At 46.8% G+C, this 21,962-nt stretch overlaps 1 protein-coding gene across 3 annotated transcripts in view; it reads right to left on the minus strand.

Moving 5' to 3' along the window:
* The window catches only part of SEC24C (SEC24 homolog C, COPII coat complex component), a 1,750,167-nt gene that overhangs the window by 479,134 nt on the left and 1,249,071 nt on the right, over positions 1–21,962 (minus strand). For all 3 annotated transcript variants that reach the window (XM_069610689.1, XM_069610688.1, XM_069610687.1), the window contains 2 exons: positions 16,877–16,973; positions 16,648–16,793 (listed from right to left, as the gene is read on the minus strand). In XM_069610689.1, coding sequence (XP_069466790.1) covers positions 16,648–16,793; positions 16,877–16,973 — 243 coding nt within the window. The remainder of the gene's footprint in view (positions 1–16,647; positions 16,794–16,876; positions 16,974–21,962) is intronic.

Consider the following 21,962-nt stretch of genomic DNA (forward strand, 5'->3'; position numbering starts at 1 on the left):
CGATATTCATATGAGAAAGATTGACCCTTTGGGCTGTGGAAGGAGGTACCAGATGCTCCTGAACCAGATTGGTTAAATCTGTGAAACCTTGTACACAAACTGTCCAGCGTGTATTGGATACTCATCTTTGTACAAAAGGCTTGTTCGAAATCTGACCCAGTGTTGATGGTTTTGCGCTCCTTTTTGGTAGTCTCCAGCTGTTCATCCACAGCTTTCCCAAAAATGACTGCCTCGAGTCCCAGAGCCACGAGTGTCTTTTGACGAGTTTACCTTCTGCAATAACTCTTGCAGCGGTGTCAGCAGAGTCCAGGACATTTTTGAGAATATTTTGCGACACTTGCTTGCCCTCTGTGGACACTGAGTAAGTGCGACCTTGTAGGCTCAGGCAAAGAGTCTAGGCTCTTGATGACCTCATCCCACTGGGTGCCGTTGTAGCTGGCAAGCAACGTAGTGTTATTTGCTATTCTGGTCATATAGGCGCCAGAGGTGGTAATGCGCTTGCCCAACGTGTAAAGCCGTTTACATTCCTTATTAGGGGCCGCCTCTGAGGTGGAGAGTGGAACACCAGTTCTCTTCCTGGTGGTAGTGCCCACAAAGGAATCTGGCTTCACATGTCCTCTGATATAGAAATGAGCAGATTACTGCTCTAGTGAGCGAAGGAGTAAAAAGAGACAGAGAAACTCTCTTTTTGATGGATTAAAGTAAGGGAATAGATTGACTAATTGTGTTTTCTCATTGAGTATATCGTGTACAAAATAATTTCCTTCAGGGGCGGTTTCCTCGGTTTGTATGCAAAGTGGTGAGCTGCTTTTCTCAGCAGGCTATTATACAGTAACTTGCCCGATATTGGGGGGGATATGACCACGCTTGACTGCTGTGGTTTCGGTTGGGTCGATAATAGTGACATCAGGGTCATCTTGGTCTTGTAAGTATCATCAGCATCCTGATTGGGTCATCTTATCCACACACCAAATGTCCTGGTCTGCATGATCAGATGGAATGTCTCCATGCTGAGAGCCTTGAGAGGCATTTAAGGATGTGATGGTAGGGTTAGGAGTGGGCAACAAAAGGTGCTGCGGCTGAGTAGGCCTCAGGGGTTCATAAAACAGATGCACAATTTTTTGTCGGATAGGGAACTTTTGCATGAAATCGACAAAGGATGACACCTTACCCATGGTTTCCTCAAATCTCTCGAGTCCATGTTCCAGTTTCTGGTGTTTCAGCCAATGGGAACAGTGCTACATCTGGGTCTACTCTAGTGATATCTACTGGGCTTTCCCTTCAAGGTTTCTTCTGCAGGGATGAAGAAATAGGCGAATGGGCTTCTTCAAAGTCACCAGGAGTCTAAAGCTTCTTATGGCGATTTTCTGTTGAAAAGAGTGTCTTTCACTTTCTCAACTGCTGTTTCAGCGTCTCCGCCTGATCCGTTTGAGGTTTGTGCACACCCACTGCCGGAATCTTATATTTAACGCCTTGTGGTTGGTGTGGTTGAAGAACCACAGCAGGCTGTTGACGGTGGATCAGTAGGTCGAGATACTCCTACCGCCGGCGTGCAGCCTTCCTTCGACGGGGTAGGTGCTTGAGTGTAGGCATGTGCGCCGTCGTCGCCAGAGGCTTTACCCATAGCAGCATGCTGCAACTACCTTTAGAGGCTGGGGATAGGCACGCATGAGCCGGAAGGTTCCCGCGTGGTGTCTTCAGGCTTCGATTCAGAGCCTCTACTGCCTTGGGCTTCCAAATCTGACTCGGAGGCCTGCAGCTTCTCCAACTCTGTCATCATGGCGTGTGCTACCCGCTGCTTTGTTCAGTGTTCTTTAAGGGTTTTAGGTCTAAAGAGCTTGCAAAATGCACAGGGGGACTATGTGATTGTGGGGAAGGGAGTGGATACACACTATGTGTGTCTTTCCACAGGAACTTTTGATTGTACTTTGGGCAAAATTTAAACTGAGTGCGCCCCATGGTGAAATGCTGAGAAAAGGGCACTGAGACGAAAACAGCAGAGACTAGGAATTGGGGCAGGCATTCTCCAGATAGAAAGGATCAGTCCCCCCCCCCCCCAACTCTCCCTACTGGTAGGCCAAAACCAGGTGTAGGCCGAGGCCCGTTGTCAGAACAAACGTCTGTCTCAGTCTCTGAAAATCAGCCATTGAGATGATTCAGAAGGTCAACCGTCAAGAAGGTGCGTTGAATGATAACTGGTAAGTAAAATAAAGAGGTCATTAACTCCCAAGTAGCTTTGCTACGGGACTCTGCAATGACTATCCACCATCTGAGGGACCTCCACGCGTGAGGCATCATAGGTACAGTGGACGTCACACTAGGGATAGAATTCCAGACAAGCCCTGTCGACGTCCCTTTTGAATTTCGAAAACTTCATGTGCAATACTCCACAGCTTCACTAGTTGTGGACCTATGCAAAGCATGTGATTCTAGGCAGATCCACAATCCTCAGACATTTTTATTATTGAATATTGTGCAATAATATCACCTGCTACTTTCATATGCTTAGTGTGTCTAAAGGCCTACAGTAAACATTTGTATGTTTATACTTTTCTGTCTGATTTGAATTGTGCATTATATTGTGTGGACTCATTGAGGGCCCCTGATCCCACTCCCACTCTCCCGAGACATTCCTGGACTTCTCTCCACTTTTACCTTGACTGGGTTTTGGCTAACCACTCAAGAGTTCCCTGTTCACTATAACTTGGGTGGCCTCCTAAAACCGATTCCCATGGCCAGATTGTAGAAATCCATCTGAACATGCTGCAAGGCCCAGAACCAGATGTTCATCATTGCAAGGACCTCTCGGTGGCCAAACGGCAGGCACTCTTTGTGGGCATCCTCGAGGCTCTGCTGGGACCCTGGTAGATCCCTTTCTTTGGCAGGAGCCTCGATCTGGAACGGCCTCCCTGCCCCTCTACGTCTTCAGCAGGATCTCCAAGTTCCAGAAGCTTCTCAAGACCTTCCTTGTCGCCTCCTCCTTCCCTCCCCCCTCCCTTGCTAGCCTCCTCCTGCCACTGTGACTGGTTCCCTGTGTGCCCTATGAGTCTTACCGGGGCCAGGCCTTCCTTCGACCAGTCTTCCCCCTGCACCTCATTACCAGCACTTGCCCTCACGCTCGCTTCCCTGACCAGCCTACTGAGTCTAGTCCATCCGTTTCCTCGCACTATTGGCCCCTGGCACTTGCCCTCTTGGGCTCCCCCTAGCACTTGTCCAGTCCCTGTGGGTCCATCCCACCTGCACCTCTACCTCACTATCCCGATCTCTATCCCATCTCTTAGCCCTGACCTGCCCCCTTCCCCTGCACTTCTTGTTACTGCACTTGCTCAATCCGAATGTCACAAGACCTAGTAGGACCGTTATTGCTTTTTCCTCTGAACCGATGCCCCCACCCCCCACCCCCCCCTCTTTGTGTTTTGTGGCGCCTAGAAACACTTTTGAATGTATAGGTACCATACAAATGTTCAATAAATAAATTACCAGGTACATGAACAAACTCTTACCTCCCTGTAATGTTTTTTCTGATGGATGTTCCTGCCACAGATTCCTCATCTAGGATATCCCTATCCCAGCATAGCTGTTCTTCGGAACCTTTTCTGCCGCCAGGGGGTGGGGCGCAGTGCAGCTCTATGCAGGCTCTGACCAACATCTCTATGCACCCAGCCACCGGATATGACATTGGGGCCAACATATATAGCAGTTCAGCACCCCATGACCTCAGTTCCAACCCTTTTCTCTAGCACTCTGAAGCAGAGGGACCATAGAACCAATGGTGTACTAAGCTTTCCACAGAGGGGCAGGTAGGGAAGGCTGTGAGAAATCTGTGGCAGGAACATCCATCAGAAAGATCATCATGCAAGGTAAGTAATTTGTTCTTCTAAAGCAGTATGTAAATCTGGAAGTAAGAGAAAGCAAGGACACCACGTAAACCAGAAAACTCTGGAGGAATGCCTACCAAAACTTACATCATGGCCCACCAAGGGATCCAAGCACTAATGCACACGTAGCTGCCTGGCAAGTGTCCTGGACAGGGACTCCCCTCTGCAGGGCAGAGGTGGCAGCCACTCCTCTGGTAGAGTGAGCTCCAAGACCCTCAGGCACATCCTTCTGAGACAGGTTGATAGCATTCTGAGATGCAGAGAATGGTCCGCCTGGACAGGGTTCGGTTAAGTCACAGCCCGGCCAGCAAGAGCACTAGCGTAACCAATGAAAAGCTGGTTATCCTTCCTAGTCTCTCTAGTACGAGAGACGTAGAACCTCAGTGCCCGTATCCGGTCCAGCTGATGGAATCGCTCCTCTGCTTTGGAAAGGTGAGGCGGAGGAAAAAACACATGAAGGTGGATCTTCTGAGATGGAAATCCGAGACCACCTTCGAGAGAAATGAGGGCCTCACTCTCAATGTCACCATCTGTTTGGAAGAAACCAAATAGGGAGGAAAAACAGACAATGCCTGGAGGTCACTCACCAGTCTTACAGAAGGGATGGCAACCAGGAAAATCACCTCAAGTGTGAGCAATCTAACAGAACAGCAATTAAGGGGCTCAACGCAGCGCACACAACAAATGGTAAAGCCGAATTCAAATCCCACGCCAGAACCATAAACTGGCGGGGAGGAAACTGGTTACACAGACCGCTCAAGAACTGCATAACAGTGGCGATTGTGAAAAATTAGCACCCTTCTGGGGACTTCTTGAATAAACAAATAGCGGCGAGGTAACTTCACAGTGCCAGTCTACAGGCCTTCATGGGCCCAGCAAAGTAGAAAATCCAGCACAGGGAACAGGATAAAAGATCCAGGGCTATTTCTCGGAAAGGTACACCACCTGCAGGCATACATGGATTTTGTAGTGGGCCTCCAAGCTGAAAGGAACACATCGAGGACATTGTCCGACAAGTCCTACTCACTGTAGCTCAGCCTCTGAGTAGCATGAAGGTTTATGCTGCTGAGGTTCGGATGGAGGACGCGTCCCTGGAGAGCAAGTCCACTTTCCTTGGAAGGCATTAAGCAGGGTAGATGGACATGTCCAGCAACCACGTTCTCTGGGCCCAGTCTGGGGCGATCAGGATCATCGTGGTTTAGAACAGGAGCAACCTCCTACTCGACCGTCAATGCATTTCCCAACGTTGATCAGTGAGCAGTACCCGGAGTTGGAGGTGGGATGTGAGAAGGAACGGTAGTGAAAAGATGTCTTAGTACTGCTTGTCCCAATCAGACCTAAAGGAAGTGTCTAGGCAATAGTGTTTTGTAAAGGTGTGTACAGAACTCAAGGTAGCAGCTTTGCAAATGGACACGAGAGGAACATTTGCAATGGAAGCCCCTGTGCCCCGAGTAGAGTGTGCTCTAGGCTTGAAGGGCAGTTCTCTCTTGGCAAGTTTGTAACAGAGTGTGATGCAGTGGACAATCCATTTAGAGATGGCCGATTTAGGGACAGGGTCCCCTTCTCTACCAGCCGTCACTGAAATGAAAAATTGGTTTGTTTCCCTTAGTGGTTTAGTTCTTTCCAGATGACTGCCCTGAGCACAGCTAGTGTGTTTTGGCTTCTTTCTGCCACGTTGGTAGGGTTCTGGAAGAACGTAGGCAGTTCTATAGACTGGTTCACATGGGATTTTGAAATGAATTTAGGCGCAAACCTTGGGTGAGTGCACAGAACTACCTTATTTCTGAATTGTGACAAAAGGGACTAGAATAGAAAGGGGCTGTTCACTAACTCTTCGTATGGAAGTGACTGCCACTAGGAAGGCTGTGTTGTAAGTGAGTGCATTTAGGCTTGATTTGTGCATAGGTTCAAAAGAGAGACCCCATAAGTCTGGTTAATACCACATTTAGGTGCCATCCGGGAGCCGGGTTGGAAATGGGAGGATACATTCTCTTAACACCTTCCATAAAAGCTTTAATCACTGGAATCTTCTTCCAAGGCACTTTCTGCTGGGATGTAGTATGGCTGAAAGTGAAGCTAAGTGAACCTTTAGTGAATTGAATACAAGACCTCAGTCATAATATATGTGTAGAGGAACATTCAATGGGATTGATGCCCTTGGTATTACACCATATGACAAAGCGTTTCCATTAATTGGAGTAGCAATGTCTGGTGTTAGGTTTCCTTGCTTCTCTGAGTATATCCATGCATCTCTGAGGAAGCTGGAGATGCCCAAACTCCAAGATTTTAGAAGCCATGCCGCTAATTTGAGAGTTTGCGAGCCTGATTGGAACGTTTCGCCCCCTGTCCTGAGACAACATGCTGTAAGGGCAAGGCAGTTTAATCGGAGGAAAGAGACATTTCCATCAGATGGGAGAACCAGGTTGGCGTGCTCATAACAGGGCCACCAGAATCATGGTAACTGGTTCCTGGTGCATATTGTGCACAATTTTGTTGAGTAGTGGAGTTGGGGGGGAAAGCGTAAACAAATCTCCCTGACCATATTATCCAGAGACCATTCCCCTTTGATTGGTTTTGAGGGTACCTGGAGGCGTAATCTGGGCATTGTGAGTTTTCCAGAGTTGCAAACAAGTCGGTCTCTGGGAAATCCCATTCTGCAAAAACATTGGAGACGATGTCTTCGTGTAGTCGCCATTTGTACCGCAAGGGCAGTGGGAAGTCTCGGCTAAGCATGTCTGCCAGAAGATTGAGTTCCCCTGGAACGTGTCGAGACAATAGAAACATCCTGTGTTTGAGAGCCCACTTCCAAATGTTCTGAGATAGTTTGGACAGCCCTGGTGAATGGTTGCCCCCCTGCTTGTTCAGGTAGTACGTGGCTGTGGTGCTGTCCGTGAAGACCAGTACTGTCTTTCCCTGTAGCTGCGTCTGAAAGGCTTTCAGTGCTTTGAACTCCGCTAGTAGCTCCAACAGGTTTATGTGGTTGGAAGCTACCGCTGGGGGCCAAACCCTGTGAGCCTTCTGATGAAGAAGGTGAGCCCCCGACCCCGTGAGGGATGCGTTTGTTGTGAGAGTGGCTTCTACTGCAGGGGTGGTGAAGGTTTTCCCCTTCAAGAGGTTTTCCCTCGGCCACCACCTCAGAGAACGAGGGCTACAGAGACAACCAGTAGATCGTCCCATAGTCCGCTGTACTGACACCATTGCTGTTTAGCCACTCTTGCATGGGGCGCATGCACAAAAGCGCGTGAGGAACCAAGTAAATGCAGGACACCATCATACCTAGCAGTCGCATGGCCTTGCATACCGTCACCTTGCGACCGGCTACATACTGAGGGATTTGAAACAGTATGTTTTGAACCCTCTCATTGGAGGAGAAGACAAGCCTGTCTTCTGTCCGAATAAGAGCTCCTAGAAAATGCTTGACTTGGCTGGGGTCGAGGCTGGATTTCTTCTCGTTTATGGAGAATCCCAGACTGAATAAAGGTTGACTGGACAAGGGCACAGTGTTTGCCTGCTGGTAGGACCCTTCCTGGGTCTGTCCTCACTGCCTGGTACTGGAGGCCACGCGCCCTGGGATTTAAAGCACAGGCCCCGACCCTGCAGCAGTGAAGCCCGCCGCAGGGTAAGGGTGCAGTGTTTGCCTGCTGCTGGGACCCTTCCTGTGTCTGTCCTTGCTGCCTGCAACTGGAGGCCACGCCCCCTGGTATTTAAAGCACCGGCCCTGACCCTGCACCGGTGAAGCCCACGGCGGGGCAAGGGTGCAGTGTTTGCCTGCTGCTGGGACCCTTCCTGTGTCTGTCCTCGCTGCCTGCAACTGGAGGCCACGCCCCCTGGTATTTAAAGCACCGGCCCTGACCCTGCACCGGTGAAGCCCACGGCGGGGCAAGGGCGCAGTGTTTGGCGCCGAAGTGAGAGGCGACTTGTGGACAGCACAGAAGCCTGAGGTGGGAGACCCTGCCTGCACAGAGACTGTTCCCCAAAACCTGCTCTGACCTTCATCGCTGTACCAGCCACTTTGTGGCCACGTTTCTCCTTGTCCACTTTGGGAACTGACTGTTTCTAGCATGGAGTCTCCCCTCGATTCTCCCCTTCCTCCACTCCTGTTTTGCCCTGCCATCCTGGATCCACAAGCTCCTGTTGTCCCAAAATTTCAGAGCAAGGTGCTGACCATGAAGAGGCAATGCTGCCAAGCTGGACCATTGAAGGAGGCAAACATAGCCTGCATTGTAAACACACCCATTGGGCTCGACGGTGTCAAGGAAAAGGGTATTGTTGGATTCCCTCCATCCTTAACCTTACCTACTGACCCACAAGACCACATCTCTGACCCCCCCCCCCAGGCCCCTGGTCGACCTTCTGGCTGTAACCATATTGAATTCCCCCCTTGACTCTGTTTGCCGTGGACTTGCAAAATCATTAGCCACAGTGCTGGGGGAATTTGCCTCTGGAGAGTCTGGAGGGGAGTACCCAACCATCTGATGCCATCTCAGAGCCCCTTACTGTGGCCACTGAACCCCCACTGATTGCTGGCACACTGGCCGATCACCGTATTTGTACTGAAGCACCAACCTATATGGATATAGAGGTCTGTGCTACTGGCTCTGCTAATTCTGCACCCATGTTTTCGGGAGCCCTGGGCTCTTCAAGCTGCGTTTGGAGGGAGCAATTCCCCTCTATTAGTCCTGGGGGAAACCCTTTTCTGTGTCTCTTTTCACTCAGAGCTCTTAATCCTACCTGCCGGGCAATAGAGCATAGTCCCGACCGGTCAACTGATGACATCTGCTCCATGGGGTGATGCAAGTGCAATCTGGTACTCACAGAGGTCTTGGCCGAACTGACAGCTATTAAGAATGTACTCCTGGTTTTAGTAAATAACCAGGGGGATGGAGGTAAAAGGCACAGGAGGACTCTGTCACTCTTCCCCAAAAGGACAAAGGTCTGACAAACCCACTCCCGGGGCATCCTAAGGCTCAGGATTCCATGAACCAGCCCTTAGATGTGTATGCTCCCCCTCACCGTAGGGCTCACAACAGATTGTCCTCTACTCCAGCTACTGTGTATACTAGAAACAAGCACCGGAATTGTACTACCGCACCTCTTGATAAGCCACTGCCTTCTTCAGCTGTGAAGCAAGACCCACAACGTCCTCCCCTAGGCCAAGGTCCAAACGCTTCAGCCCAACACATGTGGCATCACAAAAGGGAACTTATCAGGGCCACACTCCAAGGGCGGGCCCGGCCCTGTCACAATTTATTTGCACAGGGTACCAAAACCGTTGGAATCCTAGTCTGAACCAAGAGACGTTTTATTGAATAAGTGCTTGCATTGGTTGCAGTCTGTGAGAGGTTGTACGTTTGTTGCCAGATAATCTATGGTGGGATGCTCTAGAATCCGAAGCAAGGGTTTGAACTCCCACGATACTGTGAAGTTGGTCTTCTGTTTTTGATGAAATCTGATTAAGTATGTTTGGCCACTGTATTTGTTAGGATGCACTTTGATGGCCTTCTGGCCGAATAAAGTTATTGATTGAGTATTTGCTAAGCATGTTTCGTAGGAGTCCCCTGTTATGAGCCAGTTGTCGAGGTAAGGAAAAACTGATGGATTGCTTGCAGCGTTGAGCCGTTGCCACTGCCAGTACCTTTGTAAATACTCTTGGGGCTGAGGCAATGCTGAAGGGAACGACCTTGAACTGATAGTGCTTGCCCTCTATCATGAACCTTGGGTACTCTGTGTGCCGGCAACATTGAAATATGAAAGTATACATCATTCATGTCCAATGTTGCCATGTAATCCCCCTTCATGAGAAGAGGAATTACTTCTTGCAGCGTCACCATACATAACTTTTGGGGTTTGACAAACTTGTTCCCTGGCGCAAGTCTTGAACAGGGTGCATGGTTAGATCCTTTTTGGGTACAAGGAAGTACACTGAATAAATACCCTTTTTTACCTGTAGAACAGGGACGACCTCGATAGCGCCCGTTTTCCTGCAGGATCTTGACCTATTGTAGTAGGATCTGGAGGTGTTCCGGTGTCGGACGCCTGGATCTTGGGGGGTCTGTACCGAGGTGGCTGGCAGAACTCTATACAGTACCCGTGGGTGACTGTCTTGAGCACCCACTGGTCCGATGTGATCCACTCCCATGCATGCAGGAATGATGTTAATCATCCCCTGACCGGGGAGGCATGGCAGGGGACCAGGACTCGATAGTCATTTTTGGCCAGAGGCCGGGGAGCCCCTAGGGGTGGCATTGCGACCCCTTCCCTTTCCCCGACGTTGTCCTCTGGGAGGGTAAGTAGTGGTATTAGAACCTTGTCCCGAAGACCACTTGTTTCCTGAGCCATACTGATTATGTGGGGAACGTTGATAGGATTGCCCGCGAAAGGAGCAGCGAGAACATCCCCCTCTTTGTTGAAAAGATCTGGTTCAAAGACTTGAGGGTCTCATGTTCCTTTTTGGCGGTCTCCAGTGCCTTGTCCACCGCTTTCCCAAACAGATTGGAACCTTCCACAGGTTTGTTGATCAATGATGCCCGAGTCTCGGGCTTAAACACAGAGTTCCTCGGCCAGGCATGGCGCTTTAAAAGGGTACCTTATGCCAGGGAGCGACCAGCTGTTTCAGCAGCATCCAAGGTATTCTTGAGTAGGTTGTGATTAACTTGTTTGCCCTCCGATACGACTGCTTGCTAGTAGGTGGGTGCAAACAGGTTCTGAGACTTCTTGCAGGCACTCCTGCAGTAGGTTCCACTGGACATCTGAATAACTAGCCAATAGGGTTAGGGTGGTATTATTGGCTATGCGCGTGGAGTAAGCGGCAGCAGTGGTGATTCTTTTTCCCAAAGCATATAACCTTTTACACTCTGCCTGGTGGCGACTCGCCTGTAGACAAGGGGATACCCAACCTTTTCCTCGTAGTTGTGACCACCAGAGAGTCTGGTGTAGCATGAACTCTGATATATAGTGGATCGGTTGGGGAGGGCCAAAATAATTTCTCCACTCTGGTATCGACAGCTCTAGTCTGACAGGGTGTCAATAAAGAGGGGGCTATACGCCTCTTGATGGAATTGAGAAGGGAATAGCTTGGCTAGTCGGATGCTTCTCTTTAAAAATGTCCTCCACAAAATCATAAACAGCCTCCTGTGTGGCTATCTGGAAGTGCTCTGCCGCCTTCCTAAGAATGGCATTGAACGCCATTTGGTCGTCCACAGGAGAGGCCGGATGCAGAGGGGGAGACGATGGAGAGTCGAGGCCTATGGCATCCTGGTCCGTGGTTCGAGTTCTAGATATCCATGGTGGGTTCTCACCAACAGGTTGGTCATCTGCCCAATTTAGGGTGTGATTACGAGGATCATCGAAAGGATCATCCCCCTGTGCATAAGGGTCAGGGGGAACCTCTTCAGGGTCGGAAAGGTCAAAGACCTCCTCATGGAGAGGGTCTGAGGTCCTCTGGTATTTAGTAACTGTGGGTATAACATAAGGGATCTCCTCACAAGGCCTTTTTGGGACAAACCTTTGAAAAATCTAATATTTCTAGCCTGTTCATACACCACTCCAATTTTTCCCTAGTTCATTTAGATGACCCGGAAGTGTCTAAAGGGGGAAAGAACTCCTCTAGAGGATCCTGCAGTATAGAACATCAAGCTTTTTCACTGAGAGTCTTCGAAAAAGACTAGGGGATCTCTGTAAAGTCTTGTCTCTCTTTTGGGCGTTCTGGCGTCTCTTTCAACATACTTTTGGGCCCATCAGCCCTTCCGGGCGTTCAGATATGTCCTTTGACGTTTCTTTGCGTTTACTAGCTGCCGAGACAATCTTTGTGAGGCTTTTCGCTGATGCTCAGCGTTGCAGGAAGGTGTTTAGGCTGAGAGGGAGGCTGCGCAACCAGAGTTTTCTTAAGCGCCGGCGCGCTCTTAGAATGCGCATCGACGTGAGATTTGGTGCTGCCGCCCTTAGTTATAGAGTGCCTGGATATCGCTCACTGACGCGGTTGCAGGGAGGGCTGGCGATCCTGCGAATCGGCGGGTGTCGCTGAGGTACCCGACACACCCGTTGGCGCCTTGGACTGCTTCGGCTGGGAGACCGAAGAGGTACCGGGGGTTGTGTGTTTAGTCCTGGGGGTTGTGTGTTTAGTCCCATTTGATGTGGGTGCGTCCTCGTTGCCGGGTTGTAACCTCCCCATAGCAGGACTTGCGTCGTGCCTATCGGGGCCGGGGACGGACGGCTTGGAGCGAGTATGCTCTGTTGTCAGGTCAATGGCATCTGTGTCGGAGCCATGGTCGTCGCTATGGGCCTCATCGCTTTCGCCGGCTGTGGATGCGGGGGAGCTACCCTCGGCCTGCGACATTGCATAGGCCACCCACCGTTTTATACGACGCTCCTTTATGGTCTAAGGCCTAAGGAGATTACAGTGCTGACAGGACGCTTCAGCGTGGTTGAGGGGGAGACTCTTATTGCACCGAGGGTGCTTGTCTTTCTAGGGAAATTTTCCCTTACAGGAAGGGCAAAATTTTAATGGAGTCCTGTACATAGCGCAGGGAAATGGAAGCAACGACAATGCCAAAGGACAAAGAGAGGGGAGAACGAAAAACATTCTTAAAAGAAAGGAACCCCCAGAACCCACTCTCCCTACTGTGTAGGCTGGCCAGAAGGCCCGGCCACACGGTTGACAGCGTTGACCGGAAAGGCCAGCCATCGTAGTCTGTTGTTCCGTCTTCGGCGGCGGTATAGTAATTGTCGAAGAGGGGACAAATGTTGTATAAATGACCAAATGTCGGATTTTTACTAATTTGCAATTTTCGATAGAGCTCCGCATAAGACAACTAGCTAGCTGGGTGGAAAGAAACAATCTCAGGGGCTTCGACATGTGAGGATTTCTGGGTATACTACATGTCCCATTAGGGATAGTGTTACAGACACGCCTATGCCGACGTCCCCTTTCGATCCCCGAAAGACAAGATGCAATACTCTGCGGGTTACCACTAGATGTCAGACTATATGCACAGCATGTGATTCTAAGCAGATTAACAAGCATCAGAAATGCTGGCTCTGACATATCCAACACATAAAACATATAAAGGAGTTGGATGGAGCCGGCGCACAGAAGCACTGCGGTGTTAGGAGGAGCTACATGTTATTTATGACTTCACCTTTCATGTGCTGTTTATGTTAAGCAATGTCTCATGTATCCTAGCTACCTTGGAACTCATTGCTTACCTTCAAAAAGGGTTCTGATTCTGAAGGAGGTTGAAGGTCGATGGGGAGAGGCTGAGCTGTGGTCTCCTGCTGGGGGCCGTTACTCCTGGATGAACCTAATACTTAAATAAATCATTCAACTGTGGAATGTTTTGTGGAGTACATCATTGCATCTTTTAACATGCGGCCCCTGGCGGCGTAAAGGTTCCGGAAAACAGCTGTGCTAGGATAGGAATTTCATAGATGAGGAATCTATTACAGTAAAGAATCCGTTAGAAGCAGCTTTGTTGTGTAGTCAGACTGAACTGTAAGCAAAGGTTGCCATATTCATGGTAACCTGCAGGAATCAAGCTTTGTTCTCTGATCACAAAATAGCTGTAGCAGAAAGGAGCATTCTAAAAATAATACTAACAGCTGCAACCAATCAATGAGTTACACACAATGTCAAGCAGGGATACCTATTCAGTGAACATTTTTACAGGGTATCGTTGGGCACCATAACATCCCAAGGACAGATGCAGAGTTACATCATCATTGAGGGCATGGATGAGGAATCACTAGGAAAAAGGCAATCGGGGAACCATGAGGGGACAAAGCAATGTTTGGGGACTCCCTGGTAGTCACAGATCAGAATATTTATTTGAACGGGATCGCAATATCACAATCTAATATCGTCCTCACTTTCTCTCATTGATGAAAGTTTTAATCTTGTCTAAGCTGATCGAAGTTCTCCAGCGACAGCCAAACACCCCCACGTGAAGTACTTGTTTGACATTGCCTGTGCCCTTAAGGCAAAGGCTCACGGCACAGAACTCTAAACACACTCTTTCTAAACAAAGTCTATTGAACCCAAACATGTGAAATAAATGTTCTTTGTATACAGATGATAGTTTACATTTAATTGTACATGGATTGAAGCAGGCAACACCTTACATTAAGTGCATGCAAATAAATATTCTTTAATAGTGATGTTTGTATATAGTGCTCACCAAAAACAAGATTGCACTGTCCAGGAAAGATGCATATACAAACAGAGTGGGGAAGAATTCCACCAATGTTGGTTCCACCCAAGTAGTAAATACCACATCAACTGAAAACACTTATAAATTATTGTTCTAGTAAACTCCACGAAAACGCTTCAATGCTGTGTAACCATTCTTTATTTGATGGGCTCCTTTCTACAGAAGCTGTTTCAATGGCCCACTCACTATCAAAAAGGAGGAATCCTTCCTAGGATTTAAAAAAGCATTAAAAACATGGCTATTTAACCTAGACTAGCATATTCGAGACAGCCACTCCAGACATTACGAGTCCACCCGGGCTAATAGAACTTTCATCCTGTGGTGGACTGAACTGAACATTGTAAATACAACTGAATGCTTTTGTGTACTTTCTTATGCATTCTTTAACTGTCTTATCTTGTAACCACATGTATCTTCTATATGTATAAATGCCATTTAAGTAACCCTGCCTAAGATTATTACTAAAGCTGTCTGTAACCACGCCATGATACCTCAGGGTCTGGGCGTGTAACAAATGTAATAAATAAATAAAATAAACAGAAGCCCTGGCCAATGTATTTCGGACTCATGCCCATCAGGACCATCACATGAATATCCTTGAAGACATTGGAGGTGGTCAGAAAGTCAACAATGAGATTGTCAACTGGGTAAACGAAAGCCTTGTCTTAAGCATGCAGCTGGAACTGGCAACAGCCTGGTCCCAGCCTCTTTGATTTCTGCATGGAGACAGAAAAACACTGTTGTGATGAAGGACATGAGATCCTGTAAACCGCCCTGCAAGAGAAGCTCTTTCACTTACTGGGTTGCTTGGCCGTTGTTGAGCAGTGGTTTCAGGAACTGCTACCATGAGTACTTGCCTCTGGCACCCAAGTTGGTGGATTATTCAAGATACTTACACTTAGGGGTCCCAACTGTCGAAGGTTTCGGCTGTTCGCCTTCAACCGCATTTGCCATTTACTGGCGTTGGCCCAAAACCTTCCGAGCGAACTTCCTGGGCTGCAAGATCTTTAACTTTGGACTAAATATCTTCTTGAGGGTGTGTGCTGGGTCTCATGTGGTAAACTGCTGCCTTATATACACCTGCATGGGAGAATAGAGACTTACCTGACTTTGCCCCATAACTGCATCTGTGCCTACAGACTTAGTCCCATTCATTTCTATGGGGATCTTTTTCCAACCACTCACAATTCTTTTAAAGTGATCACTTTGGATCCATGGTGTTTTAGGCCAAAGGCTACACTTTTAGCATGTGGCACTGAATTGTAATGCAAGTTTCAAGTTTTATATTACACTCTTGCTTATGGAAATGTCTTGCTACTAGATTAAACTTTTGGTTATTTGTGTTTCTTTGTATTTCTCAAGTTAAATGTGAAGTTATTGGTCTGGTATTGTCAGTTTAATTGAATCCTGACTTTGGGGGACCTTAGGGCTTGTTTTCTACAGTAGTAACCCCTTTTTCTCTCTTTTTGTACTGTATATTGTGGACTGTGGGCATTTAAATCATGTATGTTACTTTGTACAGGAGGTTTAGGAATGTATGCGACTGTTCCTATGTTGGGTCCCCAACAGGACAATGTACATATGTTATTCTATTGCCTCTAGGGTTCCCTTTTTTCCCCACCCCTTAGTCTCATATTGTGCCATCCTCTAGGTAATGGACAACATATGCAGTTTGTGAGTGAGTTGTGTCTTAGCTGACCATTACTTATTTTATACATACAGTTACTACTATGTGTTATGTTTAACTCAAAGTACATATTAAACCAAACAGTATATATGTGTGCTTTGATAATAAAGTGTATATTTTTTCAGTTCATCGATTTACTGTATTTTTTGGAGCCAACTATGGGCATTTACTATACTTCACTGCCAGCATACCTCCACCCCTTGTGTTAAGCCTGACTGCTCTGCCACAGCTACTAATGTAGAGAGTTTGCACTTTCCTTTTGGTTTAAACTGTTTTGCCTTGTGTTAAATGGCTTCTCATCCCTCACTAGAGGGATGTGGAAAGATTCACCAGAGAATATACCACATAACTGAACATCAGAACCAATTGATAATTTCAGTAAGATCAGAGATGGCATGATGTGAACTGATTAAATGCCAAAATGAATGAGTACATCATGTGGGAATAAAGAAGAGATAAGAATCAAATCTTCTGCTCATAAAAGTGAGGAAACCACAGGCTTATACCCAACCAGCTGCTAGGGAGAAACAGGAACTAAGTGTGGTGATCAGTGATGCACCTAGAACAAGCGCGGGTTGACTAATTGTGAGGGGACAGTATATTCGAGGGGCCCTTTTTCAGTTCTTAAGAGACAGCATCTTATTGCTTTTCATCCTACCAGTTTGAATGTCGAAAGAGACAAATGCCACAACTGATATTAAACATATGATCTCAATCCTACCACTATAATCTTCTCCAACCTCCAGGTTCCTGATCAGGATACAAATAAAGCTAAATACAGACAAGCAAATATAGACAAACATTGGGATCCACACAACTCTTGCAAAATAATGTAGCTCTTTAATTGTATGAAGACTCTATGTACAGACCACCGTACCTGGAGAAGTGCTCCATTTTCTTCACTCAGTTTGTCATCATGTTTGAACTCAATGGTGACAGTTTTATCTGTGTCCAGTCCTGCCAGTTCCACATCAGTTGTATTGCTCATGTAGAAAGCGCCAAAAAAGTCTGTCGCCCGAATTCCTACAAAACAGGTATGCACATTGTAACTGCCTAATCCGCCCATTTGATTTCATTTAATGGTTTATTGGACTGATCATATATACCAGTGCTTGTTCGGACTCGCATAACAGCGTCAAATCCAACCTCTTTCTGAACGTCCCTGCGCAAGTCATTCAAAAATCTTTCGCTGTCCATCTCCACCTACAAGGGTATTTCAAGAGAACATGGGTCACAAACATTACAATGCATGGAAAATAATACAATTATGAAACAGACCAAAATAATAAGCTCTTTACTCAGAAGAAGTCAAAGTACCATATTTTAAAAACATGTATTTGTTCTGAAGCCCATTGCTTTTCGATATATGTAGACTACAGTTGAGCATACCACTGCATGCAACTAAAATATTGAATCCTTGTTTATATGTATCTCAAAGTAAAAGCTCTGTACTGCAAACCCTGGCATAAAGATTCCCAATATTTATAAGGCCTGCATTTGTAAAGGTATTAAATCGTCTCAATATGCATTATTACAAATCTTTTAATAGTTTTAGAAACGTTTCTAAGGTGCTTTTTATTGCTGGCTAAAGGTGATCAGGGAAATATAAATCTCAGAATGGTGCTGAGGTGTGGTAACACTTTGGGCTTCCAATCCACATAACAAGACGACTTTTACATAATGGCTTCCTCCAGAATGAGCACCAACGTTTGCTTCAGATCCTACAACCATATTCTGTAAATAGTTAATTGCAATTGCTTTTTAGTAATGACAAAACCTATTATTTACAGTGGTAAAAAACAGCCAACCCGGTAACAAGACAGTTTCAGGTTCAAAGATCAATCTTTGAAAACAAGGCTGTTGTATGTGAGAATGTTAAATGTTGACTACACAAATGCAAGACCCTGTCGAACATCTCAAAAGTGTTCTAGCAGAAAAGTGCACATCAAACAAAAGCATACTGGAAATATACCTCTTTAGTAAGACACCACCCAGGTGTTAGCAGTAAACCCAATTGGTAGCAGTCTGCACCACCCAGATTTACCTGGTAGCTGTGGCTGAGCAGTCCGACTTCTCTCATGAAGAGTTAGGCAGTATATAGAGTATACACAATAGGGCAAAAAATTACAGTAGCACAAGCAAACACTGACCAGAGCTTTGGTATAAAAGTATATAATTATTTATTTAAAAAACACATTTGTAAAAATACACTGGCTCTAAAATGTCAAGCAAGTTCAAAACACAGTCACTAGAAATATATACACCCCCCTAATTAATTATTTGACAAGTCTTCGGTTAAGACACCACTTATTTAGCAAAACAGAGGTGAGCGTGTAACCATAGATGGCACTCCAATAATTTGTTTAAAAAGGGAGAGAAAAGGCAGAATAGGAAAATCACACAGTACCAACACTTTTAAGAACCCCCAGCAAGTCAACAAAGGCAGGGTCTACTGTAGAGCAAAACGTTCATAGGCCAAGCCCACTCTTGGAGAGAGCAAGGCGGAATGTGCCTAAGATCACACAGTGGAAATGCACTCAAAGTCTTTGCAGAAAAGTCAAGAGGTTGGATCAAATCAGAAAGGTAATGTTAACAGGTCCGAGGTCACCCCAGGATAGAGAGTCAAGGATTTACGGGACACCTTGGACAGTCTGTTGCAAGGGAGACCAGGCGGGACACAGTACCTGAAGTGGTGAGAACGCTCCAGCGGGGGCAGTTGTTCCTGGCAGCAGGTGCAAGACGAGGCTTCGTCCAGGGGAAGAGATGATCTCGACGTGGAGAAAAGCTGGAGGTCGTTGCACTGCCAGGGAAGAAACCAGCCGCAGAGTTTCCCGGTTAAAAGGTACTACCCTTTTATTTGCGGTAGTGGAGAAACGTGGCTATCCGGCCGCTGGGGTGCTTGGCATGGTCGATTTGACCACGAGACGATCCAGGAAGGCGAAAAAGGCAAACTGGTTGGTCCCACCAGCTGAAAGGGAAGAAGACTCTCCTAGAAGATCATCTTCTCTGTCGTCGGGAAAGTGGTGAGTTTCGTACAGCAGGGCTCCACCGGTGGTGTCGTCGTTGTAGATGGCTCAGCTTCTCCCCTCTTCGGATTCTTTAGGTCCTGTGGCGACTTCTGAACTTCCAGTCCCTAAAGCCCTGCTTTTATGCAGAAAATCCCCATTCATCAGCCTAGCTGTCAATCAAACATGCTAAGTGGTGAGCCGGGCAGCTCACCACTGGGCCAATCACACAAGAGTGCGACTTGAGTTGCCGAGGCAACTCAGTCCAGGGTGCCTATTCCCCCCCCTCCGACACATCCTGTAGACCCAGACAGAGTGGCACCACTTTGAGGCTTCTGTGCAGAAGCCCGCCAAAAGTGGAACAAAGGGCTCGACTTGGGTTAGGGTTTCAGAGGCGAACACAAACGCCATTTTAAAACCGAGTCCTGGCAAAAAGACCCAACCGGGGAATAAATATTAAATAAATAACCCGGCGGTATCTTTAACATTTAAATAACCCGGCGGTATCTTTAACATTGCACCAAAAAGTGGTGCGTTTAAAATGAATGGGAAAATGCCATAGGAAATATTCCGGTGGAATATTTCGCGTGGTATCCACTGCCACCAGCCAGAAACTCGACAAGGGGGGACTGGACAGTGCCCCCTTGGAAAACAGACCCAGGGGCAATCGAATTACCCCTACCAGTACTTCCACAATATGATGGTTTGTACTGGTTCTGTTCACAATTTAAGACTAGTAAAGCCAATTGTGACTTTATATGCCCTGGGAGACAGTAGTCAGTCCCAGGGTATGGAGTCTATGTTTGGGGGTCACTATGACACCCCTGTGTTACTGCAATGAGGGTGCTGTGTAACACACATACCAAAAACACATGAAGCCCTATGGAGTAAAAGACCCCATAGCCCATAAAACACATTACATAGTCAAAGGACATTCTCAAATCATGCCTAAGAGTGGGAGAAAAATAGTCTCACTCTTAGCAGGAGAAAACATTAAACCCCAGAAATCCAGCAAAGCTGCTGGGGGACTCACTAGGTTTGGGAAATTAGCCTTTACAGAGAATTCTCCCTAACAATACACTGCACCAGAAACATTTGGAAAATGAATATAACTTTCTTTAATCATTTTATTTACATTTTCAAATCCATCCACGAAACATAATAGGACACATTCTGTTTTGACTCCTCATGTCCGATCATCCATTTAAAAAAAAAAAAAAAAAAAAAAAAAAAGACACTTGCATAATGCCATCAAAGATAATCACACTGGTTCACCATTTCATCGTTCTCTCTGTAGACCTACCAAGCGAAGTGAGCATTCCATCCAGATGAATTTAACCCTCAAAATATGTTCCAAACTGTAACAATTACTCCCTGTTGACCCACATCTGTTCAGTTTCTGAAGGCATCCATTGGCCTAATACAAGTCTGCATTCTAGAAATGTGCATTTGTCTAGGACTTTAGTCATATGTAGGCAAGGACCTATGTTACCATTTGACTGCAATGTGCCTTTTAGCTATGAGTGCTGTGCAGATGATGCATTATTGTTTCTAGAATATCCACTGCTTTACAAATTCCCGGCAGAACAAGTTTGGGATCTATCTATGGTCTAATGATGTTTTCTATCCTCTTTCAGTACATGGGATGAGAAGAACTAACCCCAAACAAACCCACAGTAAGGCAATAGGGTTTCTCCCAACCATTTCACAGTTTACGGTTAGTGAAGATGTTCTCTTTTGCACCTTTCCCTACATTGATTTCAATGAAACACCCTTCTATTTTTAAACCGGTCAACTTTATGAAGGGAAGTAAAGCCTTCAGCTTCACATCCCTTGCCTTTTGCTCATTGTTATGGGGAAAGTTACTAGCTCCTCAGACTGTCAGCTTGACTCACACAAGTACCAACTGGTAACGTTCATTCGACTGGATGTTCGTCCAACGTATTCCACATCTTTGACATGTAATGTTCACAGCTGTGCTGCTTCAGAAACTTTTCGGCAGAGGGCTTCCTGCATCAATGGCGTCGGGTCGATGTCCCTCGAAGGCCTCAGTTGAGGGTGACTTCACCGGATGTTATAAGTAGGATGCACGGCGCTCGTAGCCTCAGTTCCTGTTTTCCCTCCACAACGTGTGACATGCCCCAACACAATACCTACTTGACTGCACATAGCCTTGAGGGAACGCAAGCTACAACAGCATAGGAAATTCTTCAGAGGGGCAAGCTGGGAGGGCAATGTGGAATACTTTGGAGGAACATCCAGTCGAAATAACGTTACCAGTTGGTAAGTAACTTGTTCTTCGAATGGATTGTGTCCTCCAACGTATTCCACATCTTTGACAGACTCCCAAAGCAGTATCCATGATTGGAGGAGGGAGAAGAATTTAGAATACCCAATCAGATGGCAGAATAAAGCACTGCTTTACCAAAGGCCAAATCATGACCATGGACAGTATCTAGGGAGAAATGCTCGACAAAGGTATGGCTGAAAGCCTATGTTGCAGCATCACAAATGTTCTTAATAGGAACACCCCGCTGCAGGGCAGTGGATGTAGCTACGCCCTTGGTGGAGTGAGCACGCAACCCATCAGCAGGGTCCTTGCACGCCAATCTGTAACATTCAGTAATGGTGAGGAGAATCCACTCAGTGGATAATCCCAATCCGTGCCCAGTGTACCCCACAAAAAGCTGGTCGTCCACTCTGACCCTGGACATCCTAGAAATCTAAAAGCTCAAAGCTCTCCTAGGGTCCAACCTATGGAGTCTCTCCTCTTCCTCACCAGGATGAGGACGACGATAGAAAGCCGGAAGTACCACTTTCTGGCTCAGATGAAACTCACACTACCTTAGGTAGGAAGGACGGATGTACCCTCAGTGCAACCCTATCCTTGTGGAACATAGTAAAGGGTGGCTTAGATGAAAGTGCCTGCAATTCACTCACTCTGCAGCAGATGTAACTGCAATTAAGAAATTAAGAAAACTGTCTTGAAAGACAACAGTCTCAAAGGACAAGAGTGCAGAGGTTCAAACAGAGCACCCATCACGAATTTCAAAACCAGATTCAGATCCCAAACCGGCACCTGAAAAGGGGACGTAGGGAACACATTTGTGAGCCCCTTTAGAAACTGGGAAATCAAAGGAATCTTAAAATAAGAACATTCTTCAGACGAGCACTTGAAAACAGACAG

Source organism: Ambystoma mexicanum, chromosome 8, assembly GCF_040938575.1.
Source record: "Ambystoma mexicanum isolate Mex_15411 chromosome 8, UKY_AmexF1_1, whole genome shotgun sequence".
NCBI lineage: Eukaryota > Metazoa > Chordata > Amphibia > Caudata > Ambystomatidae > Ambystoma > Ambystoma mexicanum.